We start from the raw sequence: 17,018 nt of genomic DNA, 5'->3' as shown, positions 1-17,018 counted from the left end.
TTTTTATTATGCCCCTGTTTGTACACTACATTAGGCTATATGTACTGCCTGGAATCCCTTATCTGCTGCTGTATGGTAGAATTATCAGCTCCAGTCAGCTCCAATCCTAGCCGCTATAAGATCTTGTGACAACCACTCTGACAACCCGAATCCCAGTGTCTGGTTCAGTCTCTATGCAAGTCTATGAGATTTACACCAAAACTCTCCTAGGTAAGTAACATAGGAGAAGAAAGACTGCAGACCAGGAGAGTTATCGGCAACTAATTTTAGGATGAAGGTGGTGGTACAGAGTTGAAACGCATTGCTGCTGACTCTCCTGGCCTCCTACTTGTGTCCAAGCGCATCATTTACTTGTGGTCTTTCTTCTCCTATATTGCCTTTAACGGAGCTTTGTCCAGTCATTGGGGAGAAGGCTGCTAAAATGACTCCACAATACCACTGTTTATTTATGGTTCCAGGTACCAGTTATCTATCTTATTATCCTACTGTATCACTGCAGTATTACACTGTTTGTTTCTCATAGGTAGGTGATGAACATTCTAAAAACCTCTACCTAGGACGCCAAATAACTTGTCCCACCCCTGCTGTGTTATAGCAATACAGTTTGTTTGGAGATATAATACAGGCACTTATTTTTTTAAATATTTTTTAGGCAAATGTGAAAGTAAACTTCTGATTGCTAATGATCCAGTTTTCCTGCTTTCACGTGTTGTGCCATAATCTTAAATCTGAAACTATCTAGCTAAAGACTTCAAACGGTAAATGCTATTGCACATAGCAGTTTAGGCAAATTTAGATAAGAGGACACAAGTGCTGGGCGTTAATGCTCTGCCACAGATTGGCATTTTGGACCAGGGCCACCCGCTTGCACACTGTGTTGAGTGTAGAAGTGGGATTACACGAGATATGTCATGTTTTATTATAAGAATGAGCAGTGGTTCCTCTCTCAGCTGCAATGTAACATTATTTTGCTTGGCTCCTGTAGAAGACACATTACTGGCAGTGTTGTAGCTTTATTTCGCCAAGGAGAAGAATCACTGGTCTACATTTTTGCATTTATCAAAGAAAAAGAAATCTGTCAAGCATGGTGGGAACAACAGTTTGGACATAACTGCTGAAATCAGAAGATGGGAAGTTTTGCAGAATTCATTTCAGGTTTTCACAAGCTTCATATTAAAAAGAAATAATTACAGTTTCCCAACATTTTCAACTTATTAAATGCTTCCTGTATGCCCCTCTTGGGAAAACAATTCTTAACCTAGAGCATATTCTGTGTTAGTATATGTCTGGAATGTTTTATTCCACTTATGCTTTACTGTAGGCTCTGCCTGTGTGTGATCTGGCCTTCACCCTTCACATACAAGATATTCTCCAGTGGGAACACTATTCTTAATTAAATCTAGAAGTCTGAAAAATGTCTTAAATGGTCACTAACTTTTAAAACAATTTGTGCTTCTGTGATAGTCAATGTGATAAATAGCAAAATGGCAAAGTGCTGGCCAGCAAATGTTTCCCCTCCTTGTAATTTGCTGTCCAATGCTTTTTGTCAAGTGATGCCAGTCTCCAGTAACTAATATAACAAGGCTGAGAATAGGAAGTGAAGGAAGGTGATGAATTATGCTGCTCACAGACGTCTATGGAAAGGAGAAGGGAGGGGAGTGAGCTGTTGGAGGGAAGGAAATTCACATATTTGTGCCTGGAGTTAATAGCAAGTGACTGTTTATCAAAGTGCTGACGACCACTTGTCCGTGGGTCCATGCGTGCTGTGTGAGTTACTTGCAGAGCCTGACAACAGCCATGTGCTGACAGCACCTGTGATGATGTTACCATTATGTAATCAGTTACCAGCTCTTGGCTCCGCCCCTGATCACATGACAGTGATGTCATCACAGGTCCTTTATCCTTGTACACTGAATAAGGAATAATGGGCGCACTACATCCCCCACAAATCTCTGCGGCCTCAATTGCTATGGATACAGCAGTACTCAGTCTGACAGTTTGTAGCTGGTTGTGAGACAGCTGCACACCTGTGTGGAGACTTCAATAAATGACACCTCACAAATGTATACATACATAGCTCACAGTGCATATTGATCAACAACATTGAAGCATAGTCCTTCACCACTATCTTCACATCTCCTGAACATGATATCATGTCATCTCAAGTGCTAATGCCGCCAACACCAGTCCAACCTTCATCTAATCATGAAAAACACTGTTGTCCAGTGTTGAAACAATCCCTTTCACTATATAGTACATTAGTAAGTGGTGCATTGCGCCACCAGAAACACTAGAACTATAAAGAATACTAATAACTAGTTTGTTATAAGTACTAGAATAAAATCTCCACTGCTGAATATTTCTCTAGTGTGCTCCCTGATGCTATTACATCTGTGTGTATTACAGGCAGGGAAAGACTGAATCCATCAGTTGGCCGGTCAGCTCCTGGGGCCAATGCAGGGGCAGGCAACATTTTTATTATTTAAGTGAGGAAGTATGTGAAAATAAAAAACAGTGATACTCGACAGTATCGCTGCTTCCACTCCTGGTCTCTGCTATTGGCGCTGCCCTACTCACCCAAGCACTTGCTGGTAGAGCCATTATATGACACAGCCAATTCTCAGCCACAGTGTTGGTGAGGCCCAGGTTGGCCAAAGGGATCACATGATTGCTGTATCAGGAAACGCTTGGGTGAGCAGTGTAGCGCCGACATCAGAGGCAGGGAGTGGAAGGAGTGATACTTGTGAGTATCTGTGTTTTATTTTAACATTTAAAGGGCATCAGATTGAAAGAAGGCTGTAAGGGACATTATACAGAAGACCATGAGGGGAATTACGTGGGATAACATGGAGGGGTATAATACTGGAGGCCATGAGGGGCATTATGCTGGAGACCATGGAGGTATATAATACTAGATGCCATGAAGGAGTGTAATACTGTAAGCCATATGGGGAATATAGTGGAGGCCATAAGGGGGAGGGGGTGGAAGGAATGATACATGTGAGTATCTATGTTTTTCATTTTAACATTTAAAGAGCATTTCTATTGAAAGGAGACTGTAAGGGGCATTATACAGGAGGCCATAATGGTAATTACACTGGAGCCTATGGAGGGACATCATGCTGGAGGCCATTCAAGGATATAATACTGTAGGCAATGGAGGAGTATAATACTGGAGACCATAATGGGCATTATACTGGAGGACATTAGGGGCATTTTTTGCTTAATGGAGGCCATGAAGGGCATTATTACTGAGTGGGGGCACTTTTATTGTGTGCAAGGCACCATGAGTTGCAATATTACTATCTAGGGTACTATGGATAGGGAGATTGTGTAGAGGCTTGTAAAATGAACACAGGTGGCTGGAAAAATGAGGAGTCAAAGATATATGTGTGTCAAATTCTGCTGCAAAGTTGTGACCGGGAGATGTCATCATGGTATCTGGGCCAGATGGAGAATTATAGGGAAAGTGAAGAACTCCAGTTAGAGAGGATGTCACCTGTTATCACTGGATGTAACTCATAATATAATCACTCATACTGTGTGCAGAGCACTTAGCTGGTATCTACCACTATATGGTCACTGTATATATTTGTGTTTGTATACTGTATTTTTTCAGTAACAGTATAGTGGTGTTATGTTGTCACAGTCTGAGGGTATAATTTAGCCCTCATATAGAATTATTACTGTTAATATTGATCTTTTAGGCCGGCTTCACACGAGCGTGACGGTCTCCGCAGCGGAATATTCCGCAGTGAAGCCCGTCACGGCGCCCCCCAGAGACCCCATACTTACCAGCGGAAGATAGCGTGAAGACGCTTCCCAGCCCACCGCCGTCGCGTCATGTGACACGCCCACCGCGTCACATGACGCGGCCGGCCGTGTCACGTGACGCGCCGGCCGCGTCATATGACGCGGCGGCGGTAGGCGGGAAAGCGTTTTCACGCTATCTTCTGCTGTGTTACAGCGGGAGATAGCATGAACGGACGGCTTCCATTGACTGCAATGGAAGCCGTCAGCGCGTACACCCGCGGCAAATAGAGCATGCCGCGGGTGAGGACGGGAGATTTCACGGTGCGAAATTCTGCGGTGGAATTCCGCATCGTGAGCATTGAGCTATTAGGTTCAATAGAACCTAATAGCAGGGGGCAACGCAGCAGATTTTTGCCGCGAATTTACGCGGCGTAAATCCGTTCGTGGGAAGGAGGCCTTAGTGGTCTTTTTTCAGTGTTATTATGGTGCTGTTAATCACTATGTGGTGGTAATATGTGATCATGATCAGACTGTATTATTTGGCCTTATGTAGTGTTTTTATTGTTAATGCGAGTCTTGGTATAGTGGGTTTTATTCAATGAAAGTATGGAGGTAATTACATGAATCATGATTATTACAGTGGTATTGTGTGCGTTTTTATTTTCACTGTTACAAAAGTGAACACATTTTTTTAACCGTGTGCATTTTTTAAAACAAACTTTATTAACATTTATTTTGATATATATTTATTTAGTTCCACTAGGGACGTCACAATGTGATTGTTTGATCACCTTTATAAAGCTCTGCCAGAGTCAATGTAGCTAAGAATTATTTTTTGTACATATAAAATTGCAAAGTAACCTATTAGGCGATGCTGAAGGCTCAATCCAATAGGTCTACAGCTGTGGCATGCCTGGAGGTCTTTCCTAGGCCTCTGGCTGCCATGGTTACCGATTGACGTCCTATGATTGCATTTGCAGGGGTTGTTAGGGACAGAGAGAACCCCCTGCCTCAGTCTAACCACCCTGATGCTATTGACCACAGTGTCTAGGGAGTTTGCATTTGCTGTTTCAAATATATTTGTATAGACAAAACAAACAAGGGAAGACACAAGGTGGTAGTTACATGGCTAATATGACCCTTGCCTCTCCAGGAGCTACCCTCCCTTAGGGAAAGTCTTTTTCCCATGCAGACTCCCTGAGTAGCCCCCTTAAAGGAGTTCTGTCATTATAAAAAATTGATACTTACCTATACCTTCCCAGGCAGTGTTCCTACTGCGTCTTCACCTCACCTATCTTCTCTTGGTTCCTCCAGTTCCCCCTGGTCACCTCATCGCAAGCCGGCCGCATCATCTTCTTCCTGTTATGTAGAGTACATTGCTTGCATTCTACTTCCTGCAGGTCAATGTACGCTACATCACAAGTGATGTACATTTCATTGCTTAGCAGGGAATGCCGATCCTCGGCAGCCTGCTTTAGAACACAGGCGCGGGGTCTCGCCATTATACATACTATATGAACATTAGCGGCGAGACCCGATGCATGCGCACTAAAGCATGCATTCTGTTCAGCTTGCTGCTACTACCAGCAGCCAGGACAATGCTGAAGGCTTAAGCCCAAGTAGGAATCATTAACCCTTGCATTGTCCAGCACCAGAAATATTAAGGGGTCACTCCAGCGAAAACATGTTTTTCCATCCCTGCACCCCTCACCTGATTGCCTGTCACACTCTGGAGGTCTTGCCTTTGTATTCCAGCCACTTCCCTGGAGTGAAGCCCCCAGTCTGATGTTGAGATTTTTTACTTTCAGTTTCACATCAATCCCATGATACATCAGCATTAACTGAGGGTATACCCTTTGTGTTTGCTGGGAGGACAGTTAAATTATCATTATAATTTTCAAAATAAGTTACAGACCATAAATATACAATAAATAGGATGAGCTGTAATCTACTCTATTATAACTGCGTAACAGGAGCTGTGTGATCATCATCAGTAACTGTGTCTGTGTCCAACTCTAGACAGCTTCTGTGGTAGGTTCATGTAACAGTATAACATAGACTGAGCAAGTGACTAAAAAATAAATCCATAACCTTAAGATTAGAGCTGGTCAGAATTGAGATCATATGACCATCTAAGGAGAAAGAACCTGGCAGTGTCAGACAGAAAGAAATAACTAACCAAAGTAACACTAGCTCACTTATATATACTGGGGGGATATCACATAATGAGTGAATAAAAAATATCACCAGAGTATTCCTTTTAATTTTACTATGTGACTGCCTTACACCACCAGGAAGACCCCTGCAACGCTCTAGGCCACCAGGTACACTGACAGTCAACCCCCTCAATGCTCTGAACCTCCAGGTACACTGAAATTTACCCCTTAACTTTCCTAGACCACCAGATAGAAAAGATTTACCCCTTCACTGCACTAGACTACCATGGATGCAGACAATAATCTTCACTTCACTAGACCTGGTTGCTCTTTAATATTATTTGTATGGATGCTATGTAGCCATGTATATCTGGCCGATATAAAGCTAATTATTAGGGTGCCAAATTCTAACATTTATTTGATATAGTTCTGTATTGCTCAGCTTAGAGGGAACAGTATTCATTAATTGCCCTTGTCATTAGCTACAAAGGCTTAGGGTCATTTTACAGGAGACGACTTGTTGAGCACAGATGCCCGACAGGTAGTCATAGTGATGATCCTTCCTACGCTTTTAAACAGGAATGATCATTGCTGAGTAAATGGAGGAGGAGAGGGCAGGAAATCGTTCCAGCCCGCCCACCACCATTCACAGTAAACAAGCAGTCATTCATAAATGATGCTGCCTGTTTACACGGGTTGATCGTTGTTCAGTTTTTCTGCATGCATAAACTGAACGACGAATGATTACAGAATGAATTCTCATTCATCGCTCAGTATGAGCATGCTATTAGACTGAACAACAATCTTCAGACTCTCACTAGATCACGGTAATCTGAACAATTGTTTTGCCCATGTACAAGGGCCCTTAGAAGGGACATTTCCAGCTGCCCAAGCCTGCAAGCACTGCCAAGAATTGTGGGAGCCTTACAGGCTAGAGCAGCTTGACCCCCTTCCTCTCCTACTAGCTCTGGTCTGTCAGTACAGTCAGCAATGTTCTGCAGAATCACAGCGAGACAGTGACCATCAGCATTGTCAGCAAGTTCTCTTGCCTGATGCAGCAGTGCTATGACACTTAACACTAGGAGTCCTAGCATCACTTCGTTGAATTGGTTATTTCATAATGAACTTTATTTAAGTGCCCCCCAAGAAAATCCTATGCCCCTGAGCAGGGGCGTAGCTTAAAGGGGTTGTCCCGCAGAAGCAAGTGCAGTTATGCACTTCTATATGGCCATATTAATGCACTTTGTAATATACATTGTGCATTAAATATTGGCCATACAGAAGTTATACACTTACCCCCTCCTGGTGCTGGTGTCCCCGTCTCCATGGCGATGAGCAAACTACTTCTCTGGTTGCAGGAACAGTCGTGCTTGCGCAGAGAGGAATCCCCTTCTGTAAGGTCCTTGCTCACGAGCTGTGTCCTGGCTCCTCCCCCTTCTCAGCGTCATCGCGTAGCTCCGCCCCGTCACATGGTGCCGATCAGCCAATGAGGTGGCTGGAATCGGCAATGGAGCCCAGACAGCAGAAGAACATCCACAGTGCATCATGGGAGAAGACCCGTGGTGCATCGTGGGAGAAGACCAGCGGCAGCCATCTTGGAAAGAAGATTTTTTAAAGTTGCTGAACGGGGATTCAGGTAAGGGAATTCTTTTTTTTAAATTTTTTTAATAACACCTGGCAGCAGTATTCTTTTACAGGTACTAGGGGACTGGGCAAAAAAAAAAATTCACTTTAGGCGCGGGACAACCCCTTTAAGGCTCTTGGGCCCGGGTGCAAAAGTTTATCTTGGGGCCCCCCTCTTAACGCCAAAAATAACACAGAGGCGTAACTTGAAGCTCCTGAGTCCAAATGCAGAACCTGTAACAGGGCCCCTAACTATAATGCTTTATTCATAATACTGGGCTTCCTATATGGAGAAGAGAGACTTTATGGGTCCCCTAAGGCTTCTGGGCCTCGGTGCAACCCCAACCCCTGCATCCCCTATAGTTAGGCAAATGGTTGGAGGAACACACACTCCATGTATTACTGGTTCCTTGGTTTTGGAAATATGCAAGGCATTTTATAATTGTGTAGGTGGTTGATAACAGTAAATATCCATTGAAAAGTTTTAAATGCTTAGTAACTCCACTATAGAAAATGTTACAAAATCTTACTTAAATCATGTTAAAATCTTACATCAATCACCTTGTAATAACTATAACAATATTTTTACATATTTCTAAAAAGGACAGATTCAGTTGCTTTAGTTGGAATATTGCTTCCATTACCAAGCCAGGCCGCTGCAATCTGTTAGAAGCAATCTGCTTTCTGCTTCATACCCAGGCTGCTTTAACCATAAGGCAAACAGTGGTCTTGCACAGCCCCTGGCAGTGCTATTTTTTTACATCCTCCTCTACGTGAGTACAGTTGAAAACCTGAAGCCAAGACTGTGAGAGGCGTAAAAGGTAATCTGACTCCCATAGTAATGGTTTATATAAGCCCTGTCTTGAAGCTCTACTCCTTATTTAATGACCTGTCTTGTATAGATTGCCGCGGACATGCTGCGCTGGCAGGGGGCATCCAAAGTCCTGCTCCCCTGTACCCTCCTCTCCTGCAACAGAACCGGAAATTATAGTACAGGGGAGCAGGACCAAGTTTGTGCACCTCACATGCGCCGTGATGTATACAAGACAAGGTCATTAAATGAGGAGTGACAGCATCAAATTGGACTTCAAATCGGGCAGTCAGGAAATAACGGAAAACAAAGTCGTTTATATTACTGTGGTGCAACAGAGGGGCTTATATTATTAAAGTGGCTGCGGCGGGACTTGTATTACTGTGGGGGCTATGGAGGGACTTGTATTACTGTGGGGACTATAGAGGGACTTGTATTATAACCACTGGGGAAGTGAGGACCCACTCTAATCAGCTATTGCTGACCTATCCTAAGGATGAGTCATCAGTAGTGCGGAGATGGACAATCCCTTTAACTATACAACTATACTATTTATACCATTCATCGTGAGGGTAAAAAACCCATGTCTACTAATAATGGAATACTTCTTACTGCCAATTGCTTGCAAAGGTTTATGTTACTTATAAAAATAATATTTTTTTAAAGATATATTTTTTTAATTAGTACACCAAAAAAAAACAAAAACTTGGTATTGTCGTTATTATAGCAATCAACAGAATAAAGTTATCATGTCATTTTTGCTGCAGTGTGTACACTGTAAATACTCCCCCCCACACCCCCAAGATGGCACAATTGTTTTTTTTTCTATTTTACACCACTAAGAAATGTTTTAAAGTTTTTCAGTACATCATTTAATACATTTAGACCCCTTTCACACAGGCCCTTTTAACTCAATTAACACAGCGGTTTTAAATGCTGTGTTAATCGTGGAATAATGCTCAGATTGAAATCAATGGAGTCTTTGAGCGCTGTCTGCTCTATCTTTGGCCGTTTAGCGCACTTCATCACCCATCACAATGATGTGGTACGCTAAAACACGCTGTCGGCTGCAGGGAGCTGCGGCCGACAGCAAAAATAAAATTGCGGTTCCATTAGTCAAGGGTTTGAGCCACTTAGCCGCTGTTACCAGCTGGCTTCGAAAACCTCCCCGAGCTGGGCAAGAGGGGAAGTAAACACAAATTTGACACAAGCAGGGGTCAGAAGGGCAGCTCAGTGCTAATGATTAAAATCCCATGCATGCGCAGACCAGCTCTCCGGCGTGAGCACGCCGGAGCGGCTCCATTGAACAAAGCAGAAGACCGCACAGCGCAAGCGCGCCTAAAGGAAGGAGAAGACAGCGTTAGTCAGCGCCATGGAGACAAGGACGCCAGCACCGGAGCAGGTAAGTATATAACTTCTGTATGGCTCATATTTAATGCACAATGTATATTACAAAGTGCATTAATATGGCCATACAGAAGTGTATAACCCCATTTGCTTTCACGGGACAACCCCTTTAAGCATATTTATATACGCAAGTTCATATGTAGCATATTGCTAAGACTTTTTGGGCACTTTGTGTATACTATATCTGTTAGATTAGTAGGACTTTTGGTGCACTATTCATCTACCGGTAATGGGTCTTGATAATATTATATACCCATTATGTCTGGGCCTTATTTAGTAGTCTCCTTTTGTATTATGTCATGTGTTTTTAATTTATTTAATAAAGTATCTGTGTTCTTAAATGGCGTTATACTGTGGGTAATATTTCAGTTCAATGATCAGAGAGCATGCTGGCTTTAAGCATTCTTGGACAAACTTAGAGGTTTACTATACTGTAAATTTCTTTGATTGGAGATATATTTTACATTTAGCAGGTCCGTCTCTCAGTGCACTTAGTACTTACCCCCTTTCATCATCCCCACTTCATAGCATTTGCGGAGTCGACAAGCTTGACAGCTCTTTCTCCGGTTCTTGTCAATGGTGCACTGATTGGTTGCGGGACACATGTAGTCATTATGGCCTACAAAGAAAAAAGAAGTGTTTTTGACAAAGTGGTTTGTGTTGATGGCCTTGGAAAACATGACAAATGCAGGTTAATAACACTCCGCATCACTACCATAAAACACTATCAATTAACATTTCGCAATATCAAATTAGACTGTTTTTTATTAAGTAGCAATTGAATTACTGCCATTAGATTGACAATAGAATTTTACTGCAAGCATTTGTATTACACATTGTTACACATGCCTGTATAAAATGTCTCTTATTAAGTTTGAAAAGTAATGATTTAACCTATGTATATGTATTTTATTCAAATTAGCCCCTCTCCACTCTTCTCAAGAAGGAACACAACTATTTTGCTAGGGTCTCCTGTAGTTTACATGGGCTGATTACTGGGCAGGAGCATTCACCCAACAATTGGCCTATCTAAATGTGGTCCCAAACACCTGAAGAACGCTTGTTCATCAGGTGTTCACATATTGTATGGGGTACAAGAAAATCATCATTGTTGGCAGCACATAAACAGGGTATGCACTGCCAAAAGCGATAAAACACTATGGGGAGATATAGTCATATGAACAATTATTTATCCCCTAATGGAGTCCGAATAAGTCTGCGTAAAGACGAGGCGGATAAGCATCAATAACATTGAAAATTGCTAGTTGTTAAGAGATCCCAAGTCAATGTTTGACCTATTAAAGAGGCAAACTAATTTGCATACTTTTTGCCATGTAGCATTGCCTGTAGACTTCCTGCACCAGGTGGATCACATCAGTAGCCATTCTCTCTGCATGTCTTTTCAGTTTCTCTGCAACTTTTCCTTCTCTTTTTCTCTCTATCCTTCATCTTTTTCCCGTTCATAGGGCCTACTTCTCCTCCCTCCTCCCTGGCTTCATCTACATTTGAAAAAATATATCACTCTTTGTGCGCAACCTGAACCCTTGCCGCATCCACTTTTAACTTATTGCCAGGTTTTCTTGGTTACTTCTTAAAAGGCCATTTCCTCATTTACAGCATATTTTTTCAGTGCTTTAAAATTAAAAATGAATCTTTGTAGTTCTTCATTAAAAATATCCTACTGTTTCGTTTGTAATCACTGAATTTTCAAGTGATGATCATACAGGATTATGGCAGTGACAAGTCCTGCACCTCCAAACACTTGCTATTTAGCCAAAAAGAATAGTGAAGCTGGAAGAGTGCACGCTGATCAAACAGATTCCAACTCCAAGGAATCCACCTTTACTTATCCAGAAATAGCGTTGTATAAGCTACGTTTCGACCACAACATGTGGTCTTTGTTAAGCTCAGGTGAGCTGGAAAAAGACCACATATTGTGGTTAAAACTTTGTTTTTACCAGTGGACTTAATAAAGATACATCAGAAGATGTGATTATTTATCAAGAAGATTCCCGTGTACTGCTTATACAATGCCATTTCTGGACAAGTCTTGCAACTCTATGACCATCACTTGCCCAAGACAGTTTTCCTCCTTTGGAAGAATTTGCCATTGTTCTCTCATAGTCTATATGGAAATAAAAAGCAATAAGGACAGCGCCCCTCTTATGAATATCCAAATGAGCCAAGCAATATGGTGAAGTAAAAATTAGAGACGACTTACCCGGTGTAGGTGGAGGGTGCTTCCCATAAGGGGAGGACCCTTCCACTCCACACCTCCAAGTCCTGGTCGGCACGTAGAGTCAAAGGACGAGCATCAGCAGGATCCAATGAAACATAGAATGTATTCCTTAAATGACCCCCCGTAGAAGCGGGGAGGAGCTTGCCCAAGGTTGTTGTATCCCCCAAAAACAAGGGGATTCAACTCCTCAAGAGGAAAACAACGGGAAGGATATACGAAAATATCTTAGGCGCTCCAAAGGACCATTCATATTAAAGTGAAAATGCAGGAAATCCCTGCTAAATTTATTCAAAAGATAAATAAAACAATAGCAAAAAATATGCCAGTAGCAGATTATGCAAATATGCAACGCGTTTCGTCGCCCCTATGGCGACTTTCTCAAGCATAAATATAAACACTCACATAAAGCCATATATATCTAAAATTAAACACTTACATTAAAACATTGACCAATCCTAGTGCATCCATCTGTTTCCTCTGGCGTGTCCTTGTGGAAATGCACGCTGAACTTACAGCCCGGCATAGTCCGTAGGACTTCCGGGTTGCGGCCGTTACGTATGATGTCTTATATTTTGTAGACTGCTAATAACAATTTTATATTGCATGAACATGTTCTGCAGCACTTTATACTGTTCCAAAGAATGATATTTAGGCTTATAATGGTGCTTGAAAGTTGTGAACCCTGCAGAATTATTCATATTTCTGCTTAAATTTGACCTAAAACTACATCACATTTTCACACAAGTCCTCAAAGTAGATAAAGCTAATCAAATTTTAAAAATAGTCAACAATATTAGAGTTGGTCATGTATTTATTGGGGAAAATGATCCAATATCCCATGTCCATGAGTGGCAAAAGTATGTGAATATTTAGGATTAGCAGATCTTTTAAAGCTGAATTTAGAATCAGGTGTTTTCAATCAATGGGATAACAATCAGATGTGAGTGGTCAACCTGATTTATTTAAAGAACAGGGATCTATCAAAGTCTGATCTTCACAACATTTTATAAAAATATATCATGGCAGGAACAAAGAAAATTTTTCAAGCCCTCAGAAGAATAATTTTTGATGCTCATCAGGCTGCAAAGGGTTACAAACCATCGCTAAAGAGTTGGGACTCTGCAAATCCACAGTTAGATAGATTGTGTACAAATAGAGGAAATTCTAGACAATTATTACTCTCACCAGGAGGGGTCAACCAACAAAGATCACACTAAGTGTAAGACCTAAAATAGCCCATGAGGTCACATTAGCTAATATTATTGCTCATGAGTCCACCATCCGGAGGACTCTGAATGGCAATGGTGTGCATGACAGGATTGCAAGGAGAAAGCTGCTGCTCTCCAAAAAAGAACACTGCTGCTCATTTGCAGTTTGCTATAGATCCCCAAGTCAGAAGGCCAATTGAGTAATGTTTTTGAATGGATGAGACCAAAATAGAGGTTTCTGGCTTAAATGAGAAGAATTATGTTTAGAGAATGAAAGACTCCGGCTTACAACATAAAAACTTCATACCATCTGTGAAGCATGATGGTGGTAGTTTAATGGTTTGGGCCTGTTGTGCTGCATCTGGACCAGGACAAGTGGCCATCATTGATGGAACAATAAATTCTGAATTATAGCAGCAAATTGTAAAGGAAATGTCAGGACATCTGTCTGGGAGCTACTTCTCAACAGAACGAGGGTCATGCAGCAAGACAGCAACCCAAAGCAAACAAGAAAGGTTTAAGAGGAAGAAAGTTAAAGTTTTTGAGTGGCCAAACCCAGGTCCTAACTTTCAAACTAATAACAACCACTTGTCTTAATGTATGTGTGTGAGTGCTTCTCATGCTCTGCCCCTGCTGATATAATTGCTCCACCCCTGGTAACACCATCGGAGGTCCTACAACATGTATAAGACATAGAGTCTGACCAACAGAAGAACAACACAGTTAGGCCTCTTGGAAGGGGAGGGCAATATAACACACTGACAATACAACTAAGCCGTTATCTCAGAAGACACAACTCAGCGGTCCTGACAGAAGACAACAACCTACCTACAACCACCACAGAGATCCAGTGGGCTAAAGGATCTGTGGTGATTTCACTGCTATGGGAGGAGCCAAGCTGTGTGTGTGTGATGTGTGGGGTGTAGTAGAGCTGTGCGTGTGCAAGCACTATGCAGCAGAGCTGTGTGGCGCTTTGCGCCACCAAAAACACTGGTACTATAATTTCCTACACAACTCAGCAGTCCTGACAGAACACATTGACCTACCACCACCATAGAGATCCGGTGGGCTAAATGACCTGTGGTGATGTCACTGCTGTGGGAGGAGCCAAGCTATATTTGTCTTTTGTGGTAATTAGGCTACTGTGAGTGTGATGTGCCACCAGAAACATTGGTACTATAATGTCTTAATAATTGCTACTAATCCAAAAGAGGTGTTGTGGAAAGACCTGAATTGAGCAGTTCATGGTAGGAAACCCACCAACATAATAGAGCTGTTTTGTACAGAAGAAGTGGTTAAAATTCCCCCAAGCCAATGTGCAGGACTAATCAACAATTTCCAGAAACAGTTAGATGCAGTTATTTATGCACAAGGTGGTCACACCAGATACTGAAAGCAAAGGTTCACATATTTTTGCCACTCAGATATGATATTGTGTGATATTGGATCATTTTCCTCAAATAATAAATGACCCAGACTAATATTTTTGACTCATATGTTTGATTTTGTTTTCTTTATGTACTTTCAGGACTTGTGTGAAAATCTTATGTGGTTTTAGATCAAATATAACATAGAAATATGGAAAATTCTGAAGGGTTCACAAACTTTCGAGCACCACTGTACATACTGAAATACTGAAATTCAGAATGCACAATTGCAAGAAAAAGTATGTGAACCCTTTGATTACCTGGATTATTCAACTGATTACTAGTAAGATGTGATCTGATTGTTATCTAAGTCATAATTATAGACAGACACAGTGTAACTAAACTAATAATGCACAAACAATTATACTGTTCATGTCTTCTATTCAGTACACTGAGTAAATATCAACAGCACAGGGAGAAAAAATATTGTCACAATGTTGAGATACCTTGCACGCACAGCCCTCTTCGGGTCACACCACATTATCTTGATAAGCTTAAGGCCAACTGCACATGGCAGAGCTGTATTCTGCATGTGGTTTCCGGTAGCAGATTCCACCTCTGATCCAGACATTCGTCGTTGGTCATGTGCAGTACAGATTTTTTTTAAATGTTTGTTTTTCCCATGCCTTCGCTAGGTGATGACATGGGTACCCACGGTCTATCCGCAATGTCAATTGCGGATGGCTGCAGGTCAGACTGCTTCAATTGACTTCAATGGAAGCGGTTTGCGCGGAGTCCACAGCAAAATAGGCATGCTGCGATTTCTCCTCCACTCTTTAAAATTCCAATTAGTTTCCATGACCACGGATTCTGCAGCATAAATCCGTTTGTGTGCAGGGGGTGTAAGGTTGGGATTCTGTTTTGTCCATTCCAAAACACAAACGTTTCCTCTGCTTGAGGTCATGGACCTATTGCCTTTATATCCTCCTGTAAAATGTTTTGATACACCTTAGGCCAGCTGCACACGACCAGGTTGGATTCCGCATCAGGAGCCCACAGCAGAATCCGACCCTGTAACCAGCTGGCATCCGTGTGTACCTGCCTTTTCTGTATCTTCTTTGTACTGTAGATGGTTCAGTAAGGCCATTGGACATGCACAGTACAGATTTTTTTTTTAAACCAATGCTTTACCTGCACCATCCACGACCTTTTTGCAATCTCAATGGAAGCTGTCTGAGCAGAATCCGTGCAAAAATAGAACATGCTGCAAATTTTCCTATGTGAGCAGAAAATCGCAATCGATTTACACTTGTGTGGAGGAAAAAGCATTTTTCAACAGCATTTTATGGGCAGTATTTGCTGCGGAATTCAGAGGCGGATGCCCGCTCTGGGTTCTGCAATGCAAATATGCCATGGGCAGCTGGCCTTGGTGACCAGATCCAAAACCATGGTGTCCCTCCACAATGCTTCACAGTTGGAATGAGATTTTTAGTGTTTGTGTGCACTTTTTTTTTTCTTTAAACATAGTGACTATTGTGCACTCGTGCTAAAAAATTCCATAGAACATTTCCATTACCTTATTCATAGAACATTTTCCCAGAAGCATTGTGGAACATTCAGGGGGTCTTGGAGAAACTTGAGACAGGTCCCAATGTTTTTTTCTGGACAAAAGCAGCTTCCTTCAAGGTGTTCTTCAATTATTACCATTTGTGTTCAGTGTTTTTTTATTGTGGATTTTTTCACCTCTTTCAGGATTTCCTATTTGCTCTTTGAGTGATTTAACAAGGACACCCACTCCTTAGAGAGTAGCAACAGCCCAGAATTTTCTCCATATGTAAATATTACGTCTAACCATAGATTGATGTAGATTGAGATCTTTAGCAACGCTTTGGAACCGTTCTGGTTTAATTTGTCTATACGACATCTGAGGCGTCCTAAAAGTCACTTGCATTGCCACACTGTTCACACTGACCAATCTTTCTTGAGAAAAACTGTTTTGCCAGTAACCAGGCTGTGTGCCTCTATTTTATGTGCAGAGCACCTGTGAACCCCACACTTACAATCTCATCTCGTTCATTGAAACACTTTTAGCCAGTTAGCTCCTGGAGAAGTCAATAACACAGAGGTTCACTTATTTTTCTCTTTATATGCGTGTTTATGTTATTACTTTAGTTTCTAATCAAAGCAGAAATGCTGGTTATTTCAAAAGCTTCTTTTACTTTAGCTTGCAGCTGTGTGTATATTGTGGGAAGTAAATACATATTGTTCCAGCTATTCTTCTGGTATTAGTTTAATTACTATTACTATTCAGGATAAAATGTGGAATTGAAAGGTACAGGGATTAGAAAATGTTAGATTTTTTGTTATTCCTTAGCATGAGTTCAAGTATTGCTGTTACACCGTCACTTCTTTCAAGATTTCCCATTAGGCTCTTTGAGTGATCTAACAAGGAAT

General features: G+C 41.7%; 1 protein-coding gene across 1 annotated transcript in view; it reads right to left on the bottom strand.

The window, feature by feature from the left end:
- The window catches only part of ESR1 (estrogen receptor 1), a 172,941-nt gene that overhangs the window by 66,242 nt on the left and 89,681 nt on the right, over positions 1–17,018 (bottom strand). The window contains exon 3 of the mRNA XM_066594552.1: positions 10,253–10,369. Coding sequence (XP_066450649.1) covers positions 10,253–10,369 — 117 coding nt within the window. The remainder of the gene's footprint in view (positions 1–10,252; positions 10,370–17,018) is intronic.

The sequence above is a fragment of the Eleutherodactylus coqui genome, chromosome 3 (assembly GCF_035609145.1).
Source record: "Eleutherodactylus coqui strain aEleCoq1 chromosome 3, aEleCoq1.hap1, whole genome shotgun sequence".
NCBI lineage: Eukaryota > Metazoa > Chordata > Amphibia > Anura > Eleutherodactylidae > Eleutherodactylus > Eleutherodactylus coqui.
The sequence above is the reverse complement of the archived record's forward strand: the minus strand, read 5'-3'. Positions and strand labels throughout refer to the sequence as shown.